Below are 20,476 nucleotides of genomic sequence, written 5' to 3'. Positions count from 1 at the left end.
TCTAATGCTGTCCTCACTAATAAGTATTATTATAAAATAGAAACAATATAAATTCACAAATTGATTTAATTGTATTTTAGTGATAGTTTCAGTTTGGTCAGTTTAATTTCTTTAGTATTAGAAAAAGTTCTTTGCTTCCTGACGTCAATGGAATCATGAGTATAAAAGTAGTATAAAAAGGAGTATAAAAGTGATGAAAGTCAGAAGAGAATTTGGTTCAAAACCATTTGAGATATTTTCACCTTCTGAGCTAACTGTTAAATGACACTACAGAAATGCTTTTTATTAAAATAGCAAGTGACTTGGTATGTATATATTCATAAGCACTTCACATTTTGTACTTGCAAGTTAACATGTAGCCTTGTAAACTGCATAGTTTCATTACGTCTTCAAAACATACACCATAAAATCTGACTGAATCATCACTTCCATTAGATGTCTGCTGTATTTGAAGGTCATTTTCTTCAGGTACAAATATATTCTTTCTGATTAACATTATTTATATCACCTTAATTCACTTTTCTGTTCATCTGCAAAGCTGGTTTTGGACAACTGCATAATTGAGTCTTCAGAGGAAAAGACAAGTCGAGACTTCTATGTAAGTGGATGACAAAATTTATGAAGACAGTACATTTTACGGTCTTATGATAGAATATGTCACAATATGCCTGGCTATATGTTAGCAGTAGTACATTATTTGGATAATAATTAAGTTGCAAAATCATCAGCTTGGCTTTTAGCTACTAATACTGAACTAAATTGTAATACCTCTTAAATATTTTCTATAGTTGCAATTATAGTTCTATAGTTGGTAAATTGAAATCAGCCAATACTTAAACTTGATTTGTGAATAATTCAGTAGTTATTCACCAATAACTGTATTTGAATCTGTGCTTTTAATATGTATTTGGCAAAAAACTCCTCAGTATTAGGATGACTTTTAAATATCACTTCATCAGATACTAGCAATCTTCAACTCTTAGTCTCTTTTGGTTTTTTTCTCAGCAAAGCCACTGATTTAATTCTCTTTATTGCCTCTGTGACACTGAAATGAGCACGTTTGTGACTTGAAAGTTTGGAAAGTACACAATATGTATACTTTAATATATATGTCAAGTTCCTATGGATAAGATACACTTATAGATGAATATCAGATCTTAACAGAAAACACAGGTGACTGATCTTATTTTATCCTTTGGGCTGTAAACGGCTTTGAAGTTCAGTTTCTGTAATCTTCATGCTTATGCATTTTCACAAGTATAACATTAAACCTGAGCAGTCTATGGACTTTATCTTTGCTGTGTTAATTCTTGCAATCGAGCTGGGTATCAGAGGTTATGGATATTTCAAAATAACAGTAATAGAAGACATAATATCTATTTATGCGTATTAGAAGCATGCCAATCATAAGTAATGCAATTGTCATCAGTAATTTAGAGTCCAACATGTTTCTTTTTCGTAAATTCTTGTCCAAAATCTTAAGCAATAGATTGCTTTCACAATGCTAAGGAGGTATGAATGTTCTACAGTTATGTTATCTTTGAAGCCATATTGAAAACCACCTTATCAATTATTATATTGGATTCTGACTACATCATTAACAGAAAACTTTCAATTTTTCTGCTACTGTACATTTTCTTTATATTGTGTTATCAAAGCCATATAACTTTTAAACACAAGCTTTTCTTCAAAGTCACCATTAAAACAAATTAGTTATGAGAGTGACCTTTTTAGACTGTAGTATTTTAAGAAGAAATGTGTGCTTTTTATTTTACAATTCAGAATGGCTGTTTAATCATCTTAAAGTCACAGATGTGTATCTTGATGGCATGCGTTCACTGGCAGAGAAACTAACGATCAATATACATCAGTGTTCTAATCTGATACAATATGTCCTTTTTTTCTCTAAAGGATAACCTTTTTTAAATTAAGCACATTGTCTCAGTCTTAGATTATCAGTTTAATCACATTTAAATGCTGGCGCATGTTTATTATTCAGATTGAATATAACTTCAGATATCTCCAGTGTCCCCTGACACTTAACAAGAAACTAAAGGATGGTGAAGACATTTTCTATGAACCACTTACCACTTTAAATGTAAGTAAATTCTTTATTTTACTGTGACATCATTCCATGCTGTCTTGCTTTAGATAAAATCAAGAGGTTTGAATTTTTCATTATAATATTTCTATTCCAAAGCCCATAACTCTGTATATTTAAAGTATATTGAAATGAAGTATGGGCTAAAGTTCTTATGGTCTAAGTAATAAATAACATTTCTTTTAGTTTTAGATAAAAATTCTTAAGTTTATTTAAACAACTATGAATGTTTCAAGAGAACGTGCTGTATATGCAGGTAATACATCAAAAAAAACCATACTCCAGTCATTGTAGTGACCATGCACTGGAATGTAAGGCTTTGAAAAATCTGACAAAACTGATTTTTTCATATGCTAATTGCAAAACACTTCCTGTGCCTAAAACACATTTTGCTGTTCTTTCATGTTGCCAGTATGTTCTGTCATTCTTTGTCAGAAAATGTTTACAGAACAAACTTTCTGGGTTAGTCGATTACTTTTTGGGCTTCCTGTTGGCAGTTAGACTTGGTATACTGTCAAATAATAAATAAATAAGTATTTTCTTGTTAAATGTAACCAGAAAACTTGGTCAACTCACAGGTGTAGTTGGCAATAGTCTGTACAATTTTTTAAAGCTTGAAATAGACTAGCAGAGCAGCAGGAGAGAAGCTGAATGCCTCAGTAGGCAGAGAACGCATGATAGTAATAGCTTTGGACCGGAGTGCATAAACAAAAGAACTTTGCAATATCTCACAGACATTTTACTTTTGATTAGGCTAATATTCAAGTAAAGAAGGTGGCTTAGCCAGTTTTGTAAGCACTTTACTTAGCTAGGTGAGATAAATTTGATCCTTCTGCTTTCTTGTTCTGTAGGCCATGGTACGCCACAATCGCATGGAGCTACTCAGTCATCCCGTGTGTAAAGAATATTTGCTCATGAAATGGTAGGTGTATTGTAATGTACATAAAATATAATACTGCATGTCAGGGTGAAGGCTATTGTGCCTGAGAGTTGTTTACTAAGGTGTACATATTTGTAGTGTTGACTGAAGCGAATATCTTTTCCATATAACCTCTCACAAGCATATTTAGAATATGCTGATGATTATTGTATAAAATGTAGCTTAGTATTTAGTAATGATTCTTTGATATTTACAGCAAAGACAACCACCATCTTTGTTTCTGCTTTATTGCAAAAATACATAATAGGATTGCCGAGTTGAAAAGGAATATTTCAGAATGGCCAATACACTATTGTCCACATAAAGCTCGATGAACACATTCATCACAAAAGGACATTTTAAGAAATGTTTATTTCCTCATCTTGAAAACATTGTTGGCTGTTACATTTGAATGCATGCTCTTCTAAATTTGTAAAGTGTTGTAACTTTCACGTTCTCACTTTCAAGGATGGCCTATGGGTTTCGAGCACATCTAATGAATTTAGGCATATATTCTCTTGGTCTCATCCCACTGACTCTTCTGGTCACTCACATACAGCCAGGAAGACCTCTGAATGGAACAGAGATCTATGAAGCAAGACCATTAGAATATGAGGTACTGAGTTTCCTTACTAGTTACAATATATTTAGAATTTTTATAGCAAAAAGGTATGATTATTTAAATTTGTAGAATTATTTATGATTTAGCAACTCTAAGGAACAGAATTGAAGTGTGTATTTTTAAACATTCAGCAGCAACTTCTGTAGATAATTTTCAGTTCTTGTTTCTTATTTGTAATCTTTTCTGAAAATTTTACGTCTGGTACATGGTTACTTGTAATTCTTCCCTGAAGTGAATATTTCTTTAGTGTTGAAGAAAAAGAATTAAGGTGTATTTAACTATGAAAAGACAGAAAACAGTGGATTCTTTAGCTTTCTATGTCCTTTTAATTTTCAACCAAAATAACTGGATATTGCACATTTAAAATTTGACATAGAAAGAGTAGCCAATAATAAAGTGCTTTTGGGTATTCAGATACATCTTTCTTTGCCCATAATATATATTACTTTCCCTTGCAGGCCCAGTATTTCTTCATTAGGCTCAAAAACTATGAGGCTAGGACAGAACAATTTTTGCCAGTCTGTATATGGCTACCCCATGTACCACAGTAGTGAAAAATGTAACAACAGAATTCAGTCATATATGGATGGAAAACTCTGTGAAAGATTTTTAAGTATATCGGTTGTTTCCTATAATCCCTGTTTATAAAAGAAAAAAAAACCAGAAAAAGTTGTGTTGTACCAAAATGTGAGTGATATACCCCCATTTTGGAATTACGGCATCTCAGAATGAAAAACTTGATTAGGTAGCAAAGTACATATGCATCATAGTGACTTTTGCATATCTGAGTCTTAGTCACAACTGTGAAAGGTATGGGGCTGGTCCAGTAATTTATTAATAGTGATCTCATTCACGATATGCATTGGATGGAAATGATGCTTTAGTTAGGGCCATAAGACAAAATCAGAAATCAGAAATAGTGTGGCCAACAGGAGCAGGGAGGTGATTGTTCCCCTGTATTCAGTAGTGGTGAGGCCGCACCTCGAGTACTGTGTTCGGTTTTGGGCCCCTCACTACAGGAAAGACATGGAGGTGCTGGAGCGTGTCCAGAGAAGGGCAACAAAGCTGGTGAGGGGCCTGGAGCACAAGTCTTATGAGGAGCGGCTGAGGGAGCTGAGGCTGTTTACCCTGGAGAAGAGGAGGCTGAGGAGAGACCTTATCGCTCTCTACAGCTACCTGAAAGGGGGGTTGTAGTGAGGTGGGTGCTGGTCTCTTCTGTCTCAGGTGCCTGGACATAGGACAAGAGGAAATGGCCTCAAGTTGCGGCAGGGGAGATTTAGGTTGGATATTAGGAAAAATTTCTTTACTGAGAGGGTTGTCAGACATTGGAACAGGCTGCCCAGGGAAGTGGTTGAGTCACCATCCCTGGAGGTACTCAAAAAGCAGATGGACAAGGTACTCCAGAACATGGTTTAGTGGGCATGGTTGATGGTTGGACTCAATGATCTTGAAGGTCTTTTCCAACCTAAATGATTCTATGATTCTATGTTTCTGTAAGGAAAGCAAGCAAGGATGGAGCCTGCCTCGGGGTAAACCTGTCCTCCATAGATACTTTTGGGTTATTAAGAGACAAAGCTCCAACTTTTTTTCAGAAGCTGGAACTGCAATAATTAGGACATCATAGTGAACTGAAGAAGTTAGACTTGCCAAGTCCACCGCTACAGGAGAATGAGGCTTTAGAAAAGAAAGACATTGGTGTGACTGGTTGATGTCCTTTTTGTAAGTGTTTCCTTCCTGCAGTTAAAACTAAGCAGTATTCTGTCTTTTAAGAAGGCTGTGTATCCCTAAGCTGAACATTGTACTAAACTTCCAGAGAGGGAAATGCAAATTCTGCGGTTTATTGAACCTGTGAGTACAACTCATACATAGTGTTACACTCCTGTGTCCATGTGAAGGGCAGGAAAGTCACAGAGCTCTGTCTCCACAACATCAAGTCATATATTCTGAGAAGAGACACCTGTGTCATTAGCCCTGAAACAGTAACATACTGGTGTTAATGGGGACAAGATTTTGTTGTGTGGCAAACTTTTTGAATGGTCCATTTCAAATAAGTGATTTTTTCAATAAAATGAAGGATTTTGGCAAGAAAAAAAAAAAGAGGCGAGAAAATATTTTACAGTTCTTTGGGGAGATAAAAGATGTAAAGCTGAAATAGAAACTCAGAAAGCATATGCTAGTAGAAATATGAAATAAAATGAAATCAAGGGATATAAAAGGTTCATGAGGATATCCTGATACATGAAAACATCTGGAGAATCACATACCCAGCCTAGCCCAGTACATGCGGGATTCTCAAAGATTCAGAAGCCAGAAGAACTTGCAGAACTGGAAGAATTCATGCTCCACTAACTCACTGATTTTCCTGGTGGAAGACAGGAGAATGACAGGAGCTGCATACAGCAGACAGAGGAATAACTCAGACTGACCCAGGTCCTTGAATCATCAGAGACTGGGTGGAAGAAGCACAGTTGGAAGAGGGAGTCCTGTCCTTCAGTGAGCAGTGATGCCAGCTGGTGGAGAGGCAGTGCACTGAACAGGAGCCATGAAGGTGCTGCCTGAGAGACTAGAGTAACAGCAGTGTATATGAAATGTCATGCACTGGAGGAAATGGTGTCCTAATGACCCAAGTAATGGGAATGGAGTGGGGAAAGCCAGCTCTTCAGGGAGAACAGTGTTACAGAACATGGTGCTATACTCTTAACGCAGGTTGGAAAGGGACATCGCAATGGGGCAGATGCTGATGTGTATTGCAGCACCACTGAAAAGCAAGTGCCATGGATTAGTGGTCTCGCTATGAGTTAACGAACCCCTCAGATGGGGAATTAGCTCTATGAGTTATTTATTAAAGATGAAATTCACTATTGTTATCTATGCCAATAGAAGGCTTTTCACAACAAAGTTGTCTTTCCCTATACTGGTTGTAAAGGGAGACATCAAAAGCAGCAGCCACATAATAAGGGTGCCAGGACTTCCAATTTGTCCAAAGACTTCTATTGCTGTTCTGGATACTACACTATGGTAGTGAAGTTATGGACAACAGAATTTGTCTTTATGTTCATCCAGTGGCAAAACATACTGAAAATGCATAGATACTGCAATTTCAGTTCCCAAACTTGAACAGTAGTAGTAAGGAAGCTGCACAGCAACTATTTATCATGGGAATGCTCAAACTTTCGTACTTGAATTACTTAAACACAATATACATGACATGGATTTCATAATAAATACTAGTAGAACAGAATTTAGATAGCAATAAGTTTATATGAAGCAAGCTAACAGTTTCTTAACTTGGCAATGTAAAGTATATGTAGTAGGTAGAGCTGAAATAAATGTTCATTTAAAAATTTCTAATTTGCTTTGTGCTCTGATTTTTGTTTCAGAACTCATACTTCACAAGGGTGTGTATGTGTTTAGTTTTAATAATGAGTTTACTGGGAATCTGCAAAGAAATATTTCAGCTGATTCAGCAGGTAAATACATAAATAACATTAATCAGACAGTGTGCTTGCATAGCAGTTTGAGTGATATTTAAATAAATCTGATTTTTCCCTAATTAAAAGGGAAATACCAATTTATACATGATTAAAAGTGAGAAGACTATTTAAATAGTGTATTGAATTCAGTGCTTTAATGATGCATGACTTGTAAATATGTATCTGTCTCTCTTAAATCCTAGAAATTGAAATATTTGTTGGATTACTCAAATCTACTGGACTGGACAATTTATACTACAAGCATAATTTTTGTGTCTTCTTTGTTTATTAATACACCAGCTCATTTGCAGTGGGAATGTGGAGCAGTTGCTGTATACTTGTCTTGGATGAACTTCTTGCTTTACCTTCAACGGTAGAAGTTATTACATGCTTTACGATAAAATACTTTTAATATTTTCAGATATTTTACATATCCTAAAGCGTGCCTGTTCAAGTATGATAGCCCTATTTCTTATCTTTATTTTTTCAAGCTATACAAGTTTCCAGATTAGGACCATAAAAATTTTTTAACCTAATGAACTGTAAAGTAGTTTTTAGTGTTTTTCATGTAGGGAATCACAGCATGTGTTATGGCAACTAAAGAAGTAACAAGATTTATTTTAATGTTAAGCAAGCAAAGCCACCATGTATGTCTTTTTAAAAATGTGTTTCGTTATACTATATAGACTTTCACTTAAAAAAAACCCCCTTTGAATCACAAGAGGCAAAAGGAAGTCTGTTTTTTACCTGGGAGAAGGTAAATTCTTTTATCATTTTACAGGTTAAATGGCACACCCCACTTTTCTAAACCATAGTGTCCTGTAAAAGAATTACTATGGATGAAGTTATTTCTTTAGTTGACATTAGGTCTATTTATTGCCATTAATGATCTTAATGCTGTCACTGGTACAATAGTATCCGAGAGTCATGGACTGCAGGAGAGCTGGGTGGAGGGAAAAATAGTGTGGGTGTAGTGCTTAAGATTAATAAATTCAACATGTTTGTGCCTGAACAAGACTGCCTTCCACAAAGATGAGGTGTGGCTGATCAGCAAAAAAGTGGTGATCTGGAGCTGTTCAGAAAATAAGGATGACAGTATGTGGTAACACTGCATATATGCTCTTCTGATTCTTATTGTATATATTCACTAATCACTCCCATAAGGTTTGGCAGACAGGAAAACACAGCATTTGCTGATTAATTTGAGGATCATTTTACTGTGGTTGAGATGTTTAAGGGCAAGGTTTGTAAACAGAGTTAATGTCATAAAGAGAGAGCATCTTTATGGTCCTGCCTCTGCTCGCAAACTTTGTCCTACCTATGTCTGACCTTAGATGACTAATGAATGGGTACATCCTCTCTCCTCTGCTTTGTGCTGTGGGCAAAATGAGGGTTGAACCTAAACAGTAAAAAGTAAATTCATGATTGCTCAACCTTCCTTCTTCTGCTAGATGAAATGCTTCCCTGGCCTGAATATTTCTCATTTGTATAGCAGTAGAACTCTACACATCGTTTTTCTAACTCATTCAGCTGTCTCTTCTCAAAGCAACCTGTAGCTCCATTCAATGGAGTTTTGCCTAATAAAAGCCTAATAAATAGGAGATCAGGTTTGCTTTGCTTCCAGGTATCTTTTCAGCCTTGCACATAATTTTCAGGGGGAAAATCCTGTGGAGGGATTTTTTCAGTTGCTACTGTTATAGCATAAAACAGTCATCTGATCTCCGAATCTGGCAGAGGGCATAAATTCCCAAGTTCACGTTTGGGGGAAAAAGTAGTTTAATCTGCTTTGTAACAACTCATGTTCTGAGATCTAGTTTTTGTGTAAGCCAAGAATGGGAGAGGCTTGCCAGATGACAGACTGTTGTTGGAAGCACAGGTGTCTTAAAATTATGCTACTCCCCTTCTCTTCCTGAGCAATGTGTTTCTTTTTGTTTGCTTGTTTTCCATACTTTGTAGTGTCATAAAAAGCAAAATCTTTTTAAATCAGGCATGTCGCTGCTAGATGGATCATGGTGCCCATTGTCCTTTGTTCTGGTTGCTAATTTGCTTCGAAAAGCAGAAAAAAAATGGATGATTTCCTAATGTTATTATTCCGAGTACAACAGTTGTACAATATTGTACTGTCTGTGGCTATGGGGAGAGTAAAAGTTGTCCGTGAAAAATAGTATCTTGCAGAAGTACTGCTCTGGTGCATTAAAATATACAATTATGTAGTTTAGGCTTGCTGTAAATAAGACTGCTGGCATTCTTTTGGATGTGAAAGTACAATATATTTATACCATCTCAGAATGTCTCAGAGAGGCAAAATGTCTCTTTTCACACATGAAAAACAAGCTTACTTATTGCCTTAGATATATAAGTGTAAGGAACTCTAACTTCAGTATTTAATTTTGCATGTCTTTCCTTATTGCCTAGATTTGAAAACTATGGCATCTATGTTGTGATGTTCTGGGAAATTTTGAGGACTTTGATTCGGATTGCTGTCGTTTTCTTTTTCCTGATATTGGCCTTTGGACTTAGTTTCTTTGTCCTTTTGGGTTCACAGGTTAGTCAAATGGCATAGTTAATTTTTTATCATTATAAATACTATTTTTGACTAAAGAATCTCAAGAGGTTATTTACAAATTTCATTGGTTTGGATTTTTTCTTGATTGGTATTTCTTCTTTTTGCAGCAAACATATAGCACACCTCTGCTTTCTGTAATGAAGACATTTGCAATGATGCTGGGAGACATTAATTACCATGATGCATTCCTTGATCCATTACTAAGCAGTGAATTGCCATATCCATTCCTGAGTTACACAGTTCTCATAATATTTACCTTGCTTATTCCAATCCTTCTTATGAACTTGCTAGTAAGTAAACTGCTTATTAATGTACAAAAGTGGATAAGCACAGGTGTATACAGAATTTTTGGCATATAGAATTTCTTTAGTGCTGATTCATGGCATTCGTTCATTATTTAAAAAATTGATATTTTTCAATAAAATATTAAAAAGTTGCCTTTCCCTGGACTCATTTTCCCTCCAGTTTACTGTTCTGAGTATTTTCCCACAGTTAACTCTTACAGGGTTATCTTGTATATCTTTAGGTAGTAACTGTGATGGAATTTGAATTGGAGCTGCAATGTATCATTATGAGGTCTTGTTAAAAACAATTGGGGAACAGTGATTTTAAGAAGTACTTTGATAAATGTGTGCCTCCTAGAGTAGACATAGTCTTAGTTGTTCAACCCCTTTCTGTATCATAACCCAGCACTAACAGTATTTTTTTAAAAAAAAACCAAAACCCAGATCTTCATTGCACAAAAAACAACAGTTAGCAGTAGTGTTAAAACTAACTAATGAGCCTGACCTGAACAAAAAGAATCAGAAAACCTGGTAATGGTGAGAAAGGGAGAAAATATTTAATACGTCTACAGCCATGTTCCGTTGAACATCAATTTTATTTTTTTTTTAGGATATCAGGTTTTTATATGAGCTGCGCAATAAAAATCAAACAATTCAGGTTTTTAAGTTGTTTATTGCTGCCATGATCCTAGTCAATCAAGAGATCAACAAGTTTTTTAACATAACAGCAGTAATGAAGAATCAAAAAGAAGGGGTGTTATTCTTGACAAATCTTTGAAGTAGCTCTTTAATGCCTTACTGGTAGACAGATAGATGGCATTAAAAAAGCTTACTACATTTCTTGATATGGATTTTCCAAATAAGCGCAAAAAGGGTATATTTCCAAATTCAAGTGAAACAAATTTAACTTTTGAGTCAAGTCATTTTTTATTTAAATATGAATAAGATATACAGTTGAAGTCACAGACTCTGAAAAAATAGTGAAATCTTTCTTGGTGTTTTTAGATTGGTTTGGCTGTTGGGGACATAGCTGAAGTACAAAAATATGCTGCACTCAAAAGGATTGCAATGCAGGTAAGTAGCATACCATAGAAGCGCCAACTATAGGAAGTAGGCATCATTGTTAGAATACCATTGAAATAATTAGCTGATTTATCATCAACATCCCTATCTAACATCTTAGCATCTCTGTAAAGCAACTTGGTGAACATGGGCATCCTATTCTGAATCTCATTTTCAGTCGTGTGAGTCATTGTCAAGGAAATGTATAGGCAAATGCATTTTTAAGGATCTTTTGAACAGTCAGTTTGATGACTTCTGAGTTATTCCAGCAACAGAATCTCAAAATGAGTAAACACAATGTTTGAAATCAGAGAGTTGCCTTTTAAGGAGAGAATTGATGCAGTGGAAAGAAGGTTAAGGTACACAGAAATCAAAAGGACACTAAATTCATTGCAGTATACTGAAGGCTCACACTGGTCTGTGTACTGAGGAGATACCATGCAATGCCAGGTATGACTAAGGAACTTAACATGACATTTCTAAATGTTTTTAGTTACCTTAAGATATATAAAGACACCTAACAGAATTTCTGTTGAAGTCAGAAGAGTTTAGTAACCTATATGCTTTTGAAAACTATGTGCATCTTAGATATTTTCCAAGTAGCTTTTGCAAATGTAGTTCTTGCATCTTACATACTGGGGCTAGGGCAACAGCACAACTTCATAAAATTTTCATTTTAAGAAATGATAAATTTGGCACACAGTTTTTCACAAGCTATTTTTCTAGTATATCAAGCTTGACTTTCACAAGTAGAAATACCCACAGTATACACCTGTCAAATAAAGAATAAAGATTACTTCTCACTAACGTGTTCTTAGAAACTGTCTGTCCTCATGTTTCCTTGAAGTTCTGCTCAAAGTCTGTATTGTGAGAGGAGCAGACCATTCATAAAATTGATGCAGGGATTGGCTTTGCCTAAGTTCCCTGCTGGCTTTGCATTTTCTAAAAAGTTTCAGAGCCTACCTACTGGCTGAGCATAAAGAAAAGAGATATGCACAGACAGAATACCCAAGAACAATAACAGCTCAGAAATAACTTCTGGTAGTCACGTAACTTTAAAGTGTGTGCTGTACTTTTTAGTTCAGGCATATTCGAAGAATTCTCTTTTAGAATAACATCTCCTCCCAAGAGATACTTCTGTTGCTAGAGATACAAATGACTAAAGCAGAGGTATAAGGGCAGTTCTTGTAGCAGTTAATGCTTTTCACCTGTTCAGGTATTTCTTTGCCAATGGAATGCTCGGGAAGGATGTTGTCTTGCAACTTCAGACAGTACTACAAAATCTTTATTAAGCATGTAACCTTGTGTATGTTTGTCAGGATTATGGTTGTCCACAATAAGCTTATACTGTGCATCCTGTTCTTTTAGATATATATGCTCCATATTTCTGTAGCAATTTGAGAACGACTGGAAAGGTAGCATCACCTGAAAAGGCACTCATGTAACATACTTGTTTCTACCCAAGGGAAAAATCCTTTTCTCACAGGCATTCCACTGTCATCTTAATCTATACTGACTCTGTCATAATCTAGTAAAAGGATATAGCACAATTAAAGAGAGAAGGATCACTCTCTTTCCCATTATTATTATTTGGTCTTAAAACCCATGGCTATGATAGGTATTCTGTCTTTTGAACATTTCTGCCCTGTAATTCTATACTGCAACCCACGGTGTACTAAGGAGCTCTTGAAGCCATTACACAAGAGCTAACTCAGTTTTGGAACCATTTTAGTTTTAAGAGTGTACATCTATGTGGAATAATTAATTCTGCTGAGATACTCAATACTGCTATAACTGGCTGGTTTTAGTGTCTGGGTTGGACTGTTCAAATATTACACCATTGTTTGCAGCATAGCTATCCTCTGAGACTTGGCATCTAGTAATAGTGATTTGAATATAATAACATGATGGTTATTTTCACATGATGATGTGTCTTAAGAGAATATGTCTTATTCTAAATACAAAACTATGTTTAGGTTAATCTTCACACCAACTTAGAGAAGAAGCTACCATTTTGGTTCTTAAGTCGGGTGGACCAGGAATCAATCACTGTATATCCCAACAGGCCAAGATACTGTGGATTTATGGTAAGATGGTGAATCTTAGACTAAAGAATTCTTACTAAAATGTGATATGATGGGCTTACTTTGTACACAGATTGCTAGGAACGTTGCATTAATAAGACTTAATCATTAACTGACATCAGTGGAATTGTGATTAGACCTTGACTATCTTCAGTGAAAATGATAAATCAGTTTAAGTGCAGCCTAACTTATTCAGATATAATTAGTGTCTGAATTCTCAGTGATCTGTGACTTTATTAAGCGAGACAAGCTACAAAAGTTATTCAGGCAGAAAATAGAATTACTCCCTTTTGGCATTTCTTCTTTTATTTGTTTACTTTTCATTTAAGCTGTTGTTGGTAGACTGAATTTTCTGATTAAACAAATTTTGCAAAACAAATGTTTAATGTACAAGAAATAACTTCATAACAGAAACTGTTTTCAACTTTAACACTTTGTGGAGACTGTTACTGCTCACTTATTTGGGAATTTTAATCTATTGTCAGACTACAATACCTGATTTCAGTTCTGTTCCATGTTTTGTTTAGAGCGTGTTCCAGTACTGCTTTGGGTGTGAAGACTCTACCACAGATGCACAGAGCACTGATACAACATTAGAACTGGAAGTTCTGAAGCAGAAATACAGGTATTTGTTCTGTTATTTTACTGCTGTAAAAATAAGTAGAATCAATATTACAAATATACTCCTGTTTAAAAAAGTGTTCTAAAGCCCCATACTGTACCAGAACAGTAAAATTTAGTGTATCTAGTGTCCTTAAGTAAGCTCCCTCACTATGGTAACTTAGTATTTTATATTCTGTAATGTATTACCTTCAAAATACTTGTGTGGTAAAGAAATATTTTTATCCCATGGCAGAGAAAGAGGACAGGCTTCTTTGCTCATTAATGTAAACTGAAGTAATGGGGAAAATGCATTTGCATTTCAGAATTAGAGGTTTGTGTATGGAGGTTTTCAAGGGTTATTTTAAACTCACAATTAATGTAATTCCAATTGGTTTGCAGATATACACAATCTGTAACTGACTTTCCACTGGTCCGATGGTAAATCTGCTTCAGATTGTTTCCCCAAAAATAGACTGGTGTCCTGGTTCTCCTTTGAACAAATAATCTGTTTCCCAAAGCTTTGGAAGGAATTCTCTGTACTTGCTTTTCTTACTCATGTTACCAATATATCTGTAAGAATGGTATCAGAAAAGCCTTCTGTGAATATATAGCTAGGAAAATCTATTCTTTCTCACTCTGTCTCACTCTCCCCTGCTCTTTTTTTCCTCTTTTTTTTTTCTTCTTTTTACTCCTTTTTTTTTTTAATCTACTAAATTTTTGTCTCCCTGCACAGATTCTGATTGAGTATTTTTTTGCATGAAGGACTCAGCAAGAGTTGAAGGGGTGAGAATACACCCTACAGATGTAGGCAAACCATGGAATTTAACAAGTATTTCTTCAAATCCATATTACATCAGTATGTTAGGAACCAGCATAGAACACGCTCTTTTTATTTTTTCCCACAGAGAGGGAAGAAAATCATTTTATAAAATCATGAAATTATTTTTAATACAATAACTTGTGGCCATTTCACTATGGAACGTTATATTTACTGCTCTGAAAATATTGGCTGAAAACTTTTACTATGTTGCCAGTATCTTTTTATTGTCAGAGTTCAAAACAGAGTTCAATTCCTACTGTCAGTGCTGAGTGTAAATGGTTTTGGTTTTTGATTTGGGGTGGGATTTTTTTTTGCTTTATATTAATGTTAGCTGATTGCTGCACTATTTTAATTCTTGTGGTTCTCACACTTCGTAAAACATATTTACTTTATTGTAAAAAAAGAAAAAGGCAACTACATCTAAAGAAGCCCCAAACTGTTCTTCACAGAGAACCTTTTCAGTCACAATGTATATTTCATGCTGTAATTTTGTGAGTCTAGACATTCTGAAAAGTAGATTTTCAAAAAGCCTGTTTGGTGGTTTTGTGAAGACAGTTTCTAGACACATTTCCCATTTCTTTCATTTTTTCTTTAAAGATAACAGATACTGTGTTCTGTATGCATGATGCTAACTGATGTTAACTCTTTATTTGTATCAATTGCACTTTGGATAGCACTTTAAAAGAGACCAGTAAGTGCCTTATCAGTATCTCTCATATGCTGTTAAAGTAGTTGTGAAGTTCACTGTTTGAGGATGCTTAATTGCCATTGCAAATTTGACCCTCTTTTCTTACCAGACTACTTCAGTCAATAGGAAAAACTTTTGATAGAACTGTTCAGAATTTTATTTTGAGAGTGAAGTTGCTATTACCTTAAGTATATAGTAAGTTACTTTTCTCAAGAACCAGGACTTTGTCCTTTAATCCAATTTCCTGAAACCTGGAGAAGCTTGAAAAATTAAATGTACTCCAGGTAATATTCTTTGTTAGCAGAAGGGTGAAGTTGAGGACTGTCAGGTCTTTTGCATCTGTAATTTTGATGACTAAAACGTCCTTTGAAACCAAACGACAAAGCCTGTTGTATGCATAGTTTTCTTTTTTTTTTTTTTTTTTAGGCTCAAAGATATATCAACACTGTTGGAAAAGCAACATGACCTCATTAAATTGATTATCCAAAAAATGGAGATAGTGTCAGAGGCTGAGGATGAAGACAGCAATGATTTATTTCAGCACAAGTTTAGGAAAAGGCAGTTAGAGCACAAAAATAGTAAATGGGATACAGTGTTAAAAGCTGTTAAAACAAACGTGCCTAACCCAAGCACAGAAAAGAATAATAGCTTCTTCTAGACATGGCTATGATATCATGTTGTATTATCATTTTATTTTACTTTAGGGTCACTTCTCTTATTGTCTGTGCATAATGTTAATGTGATACATCATGTATTCAAGTATAAAAAAAGGCCAGATCTGAAAAGGGGATGCAGGTGCACAAAACAGTATTTAAGGAGACTGAAGATGTCTACATCCAAAACTGTGATCCTAGAAGTGGCTGGCTAATCAGGAAAGTGCCTAACTCACCAGATGCCAACCTTGCTGTCCTGACAGTTCACAAGGCTTCTGCCTAGATCTGTTCCCGGATTTGGCCCTCATACTCTTAGGTCTGTACTTAATTACATTATTTTCTGTTACGAATACTTTCAGAATTTCTGAATTTTTAGGAATTCAAACTCTAATCATTTAGTGTTCAGATGTTTTGAGAGAGCCAATGGGCTTTATGTAGCTTAAAGAAAAAGTAAGAAACTAACCTGACAGATTGCGTTGGAATTTTTGCTGAGTAAGGACTGCAGGATCAGGCCTGAAAGGTAAGAAATAAAAAGATCACAGAAATGTAAGGTAGGAGAAGGACTGTTTTCTTTTGTAGATAACAGTATGCAATTCTCAGAGGGATCATTTGTACTAGAATGCATGTAGCAACGATAGAATGACATGTTAAATATTAAGTCATTTACTACTTGCTGTCCTTAGACTGCTAATGTGATTTTGGCCTTCCTGATAACCTAAAACTGACCTTGCTACTTTAATCTGCACTTTGGTTTTATTATTTATTTACTGGATATTCAGTGCATTATGTAATATACAGTTATATATCAAATGTGGAAAAAAACATGAATTAAGCTGTGTTTAAGTACCTGAGTATATTTGTTTCAAAAACAGTGCTAATAAAATAATTATGACTATATGTGGTTGTAACGCTCTCTGGTCTGCTTTTGAATTCAGACATTTTCTTTAAGAGCTTAATATACATTAATTCTTCATGTAAAGAACAATTTTGATTCCTGTTTATTTAAAAGGTAGCCACCAGAACGTAATTCACACTGTACAGAACTTGTCCAATCTTCAGAAAACACAGGAAGATGCACTGTAAATTAGTGAGACTTCTGCCTTAAAATTGCCATGGATGACACACTCTTCAGTAGGGAAAATGCTTTCACACCCAACTGCTTTATTCCAGCTTTAAGACTTTAAATCCTTGCCTGGTAAAATAGAAAAAGGGGGAGGTTATCACTGGTTTTGCCTATTCTACTACACTTACTAAGGTGAACAGTTGCTTAATATCAAATGGCGGATGGCATCTGTAGAGATTTAGGAAGCATTTGGAGTTTCTCTTTATTAGCAAGATTCACTGATACCTTTGAATCCTGTGGCATAAATCCGCACCAGTTGTAACTGAAAGATGTTTGCTGTTATAACTGAAGTTCTGTTCTGGGTTTGCCTTCCAGAGTCTGCACAGGCATTTTGCATTTAAGCGTGTCTGTAATAGTTTAATAGTTTGAGGCAGAAAATAAGCACTTGGCTACTCCATTCAAATGGCAAATTAAGGGCATAGACATACTCACTGCTGTGTGACTGTGTCCACAGGTGTGTTCCTGGGTGCCCCAGAGGTCCCATCCTTAAGTCTGCCTCTGGATCACATTCTAACTGTGCTTTTGAGATCTGGTGAGTACTGTCACTCTCGCATAACCAGGTGGAAAGAAATGTGTTGCATGGATAGTGGAGCATAGCAGTGTCTCCAGTTTTGTCTTGACACCGAGGGGATGAGGAACGTGTGCTGCAAAGGACCCTGCATCGCCCTGCAGGCTGCAGGAGGAGCAACTGTGGGCTCTGCTTCAGGGCCAATTCTGGTATGACACAGTGAAACAGGGGGAGAACCAGTAAGCAGAGTCAGAAGAAAAAAAGTAAACTTGAAGGTAACTGTAGTCACTGAAATTGCATTGTGGCCTCTAAACTCAGGTCTATTCCTGTAAATAAACTGTTCAGATTTTCTGAGCTGCTGTGCATCTGCAGCTCCCTCTGTCAGTGGAAATAGGAATGTCCAGGTTGTCAGGATAAGGCCAAACTTGAAAAATGTAAATTTTTTTTTTTTAATTCTTAAAGGCAGAAAAACAATTTTAAATTCCTGACAATCTGTACCATTAACACTAGATGGCAGTGAGTGATAACATTTTTGAATAAGTAAATTGGGCCTAAATGCATAGTTTTAAGTGAAGAGGAACAGCAGTACACTTACAGCAGAAGCGAAGTAGTCAGCATTCATAGTTTTGAGCCTTTCAAGCCTCTTTAAACAGAACTCTGAGACACTTATACACAGCAGCCTCTCAGCTTTTCTGAGCATGTAACTTACCATTTGAGAAATATTTTTCTTCCCCCCCCCCTCAGGCTTCGCTTCTTTCATTCATTTAGCAGCTGTCATTATGGTGGAAAATATGGATGACCGTATCCACCCTTACCCCATAGACATCCAAAGCTGACCCTAACACCATTGCATAGTTTGCCTGCATGGTTTTGTTTTATTTTCTTTTCTGTGACATAGCCTTAGCAGGTTCACAGCCTGTTAAAATTCTTAGAAATTGCTCTTCCACAAATTAGTGTGACTGGACAGCTTGGACATCCAGTGTGGGTCTAAATCCAGTATTGGCTCATGATTAAGAAGCCAGTCCACATCATCGTATATAGAAGTGATTTTGACAATGCAGATGCTTCTGACAAACTCCACACTGTGTCATAAAACCATTTATAAAGGTAAATACATCTAAGGAGTTAAGGAAAAAATGCCACATATAGATGGTTTACTCAGTAGTCTGTACACAAATATGTAGTTGAATAGATATTAGGATTTATTGATACATTGTTTTAGGTAGTTGCTCCTGAGTTTCATATGCATTCTCAGGCTACCATGGCCATCAGGACACACTGACAGAGAACTGGTCACTTCCATTGTGGCGACAGTAGGACTATACAAATCAAGGGTAGAAGAAAAGAAAAGTTTATGGTGGTTGGCACAGAGAGAGCACCTGTTAATTCAGCCATCCTTGGGTGCCTGCAGAGCAGGACCTTTCATGGTGCTACGCAGAACCAAAATTGGCCAGTTCCTGGAAGAAAACACAGAAGTCTAAAAAAGGTGTTTCCTGCAGTTTAAGGTAAAGATGCAAAGTTAGGACCTGGCCTTCCAGCTTAGTGAGAGAACAGTTCTCAGCAGATACAGAAATGACAGTGGATAGAAAACAGTTAAACCACCCACATGTTAATTAATATGGAAAGAAAACGCAATTTTGATCAACAGCTTTTATATGGAAAGACAGATAGAAGGTATTTTATAATTAGCTAATATTACAACATTGAATTAGTTACTTAACTTTCTATGGAAATATTAGGCTAAAATTATTTAATTGCCATGTGATAGAAATATCTAGTAGAGTCTAAGTACAAAAGTACAGAGCTTAAGAAACGTAATACAAGTAGTATCAATTGGAATACAACTCACAGTAGTGTTTGAAGAGAATTGTGTAGGCCGAGGTGAAGTTACTGGGCCATTTCAGCAACCTCTAGAAGCAGTCCTGTTAGTTGTGTCCATGTATGTTAACTCAAAGTGTCATCATGGGAATTTCTAAAATTCACACATGGGAATTAACATGGATAAATTCATCTGAAATTGATTCTTTCGCTGTGAATATAGTATCTGCAAACTCTGATGGGTGTAATCTCTACCCAGTCTTCTTCACCCACTTCCCTTTAATCTGCATGGAAATACCACCTGCTCTTCATTCAGGGTGTGGACAGTTCTGTAGCATACATGGTCATCCTTTCTCTCTCTCAGGAGTGTATATCAAATATTTCTGATAGTGAGGGTAAATATTCCAGCTATTTCCTGCTGCTCAGGCAGCACTGGCAATGTTTTCTCCTCAAAGCGAATGCCAGCGTGAGTCAGGCAATGGCACCATCTCCATCCACCAAAACCAGGGCATCCCCAAGAGTTCTTGCTGGGAGGTTTGATTTGTGCCTCACCTGTGTGACACACTGGAAGGTCACAGTTTGGGACAAGAAATGCTTGCAATTACTGTATGATTTGGCAGTCTGAAACAAGCTGGCAATCCTTGGCTGAAACTAAATATCCAGATGCCTGGGCTTTCTAGTGAATGCATCAGACTCTTGCTGAGAAGGACTGACTAGCAAAATACTTTGCCCAAGTGAATTAAAATCAGCTGGAGCAATAACATGCATCCTTATGAGAAAACCTGAAGTGCCCAAACTTGACGTGGACTAGAGTGAGACTATTTTAGGGCTGGAAACCCCAGTAGGTAGGAAATAACTTGCTTCAAGCTGTCCAGTGTGTATGTTTGTGTTCTTTATATGATCTTATGCTGCTGGAACAAAGACAGAGCCACTCTGTAAGTAAGCCTCCATCATTTTTTGACTCACATTTTGTCTCCAGAGAAACAGCTTTGCATTCCTTTTACTCTGTTGTATAATACCATTTTCTTACTGTAACATACTGAAGATGTGGCTTTGTAAAACATTTCACACCAAAATGTCATCCTTTCAGATCTCCAGACAGTACCTGCTATGTGAAAAATTGGATTCTAGAGGATAGGTAGAGGAGAATCA

The 20,476-nt window shown here is 36.1% G+C and overlaps 1 protein-coding gene across 1 annotated transcript in view; it reads left to right on the top strand.

The window, feature by feature from the left end:
* TRPA1 (transient receptor potential cation channel subfamily A member 1) overlaps window positions 1-16,856 on the top strand; it is a 37,654-nt gene extending 20,798 nt beyond the window's left edge. The window contains exons 16-27 of the mRNA XM_069779515.1: window positions 539-598; window positions 2,000-2,098; window positions 2,953-3,023; window positions 3,489-3,636; window positions 7,023-7,112; window positions 7,319-7,488; window positions 9,531-9,660; window positions 9,789-9,971; window positions 10,971-11,039; window positions 13,004-13,114; window positions 13,639-13,736; window positions 15,649-16,856. Of these exons, the coding sequence (XP_069635616.1) occupies window positions 539-598; window positions 2,000-2,098; window positions 2,953-3,023; window positions 3,489-3,636; window positions 7,023-7,112; window positions 7,319-7,488; window positions 9,531-9,660; window positions 9,789-9,971; window positions 10,971-11,039; window positions 13,004-13,114; window positions 13,639-13,736; window positions 15,649-15,880 (1,461 nt within the window). The 3' untranslated portion in view covers window positions 15,881-16,856. The remainder of the gene's footprint in view (window positions 1-538; window positions 599-1,999; window positions 2,099-2,952; window positions 3,024-3,488; window positions 3,637-7,022; window positions 7,113-7,318; window positions 7,489-9,530; window positions 9,661-9,788; window positions 9,972-10,970; window positions 11,040-13,003; window positions 13,115-13,638; window positions 13,737-15,648) is intronic.
* The last annotated feature ends 3,620 nt before the right edge of the window (window positions 16,857-20,476 follow it).

Source organism: Haliaeetus albicilla, chromosome 3 (assembly GCF_947461875.1).
Source record: "Haliaeetus albicilla chromosome 3, bHalAlb1.1, whole genome shotgun sequence".
NCBI classification, from domain to species: domain Eukaryota; kingdom Metazoa; phylum Chordata; class Aves; order Accipitriformes; family Accipitridae; genus Haliaeetus; species Haliaeetus albicilla.
The sequence above is the reverse complement of the archived record's forward strand: the minus strand, read 5'-3'. Positions and strand labels throughout refer to the sequence as shown.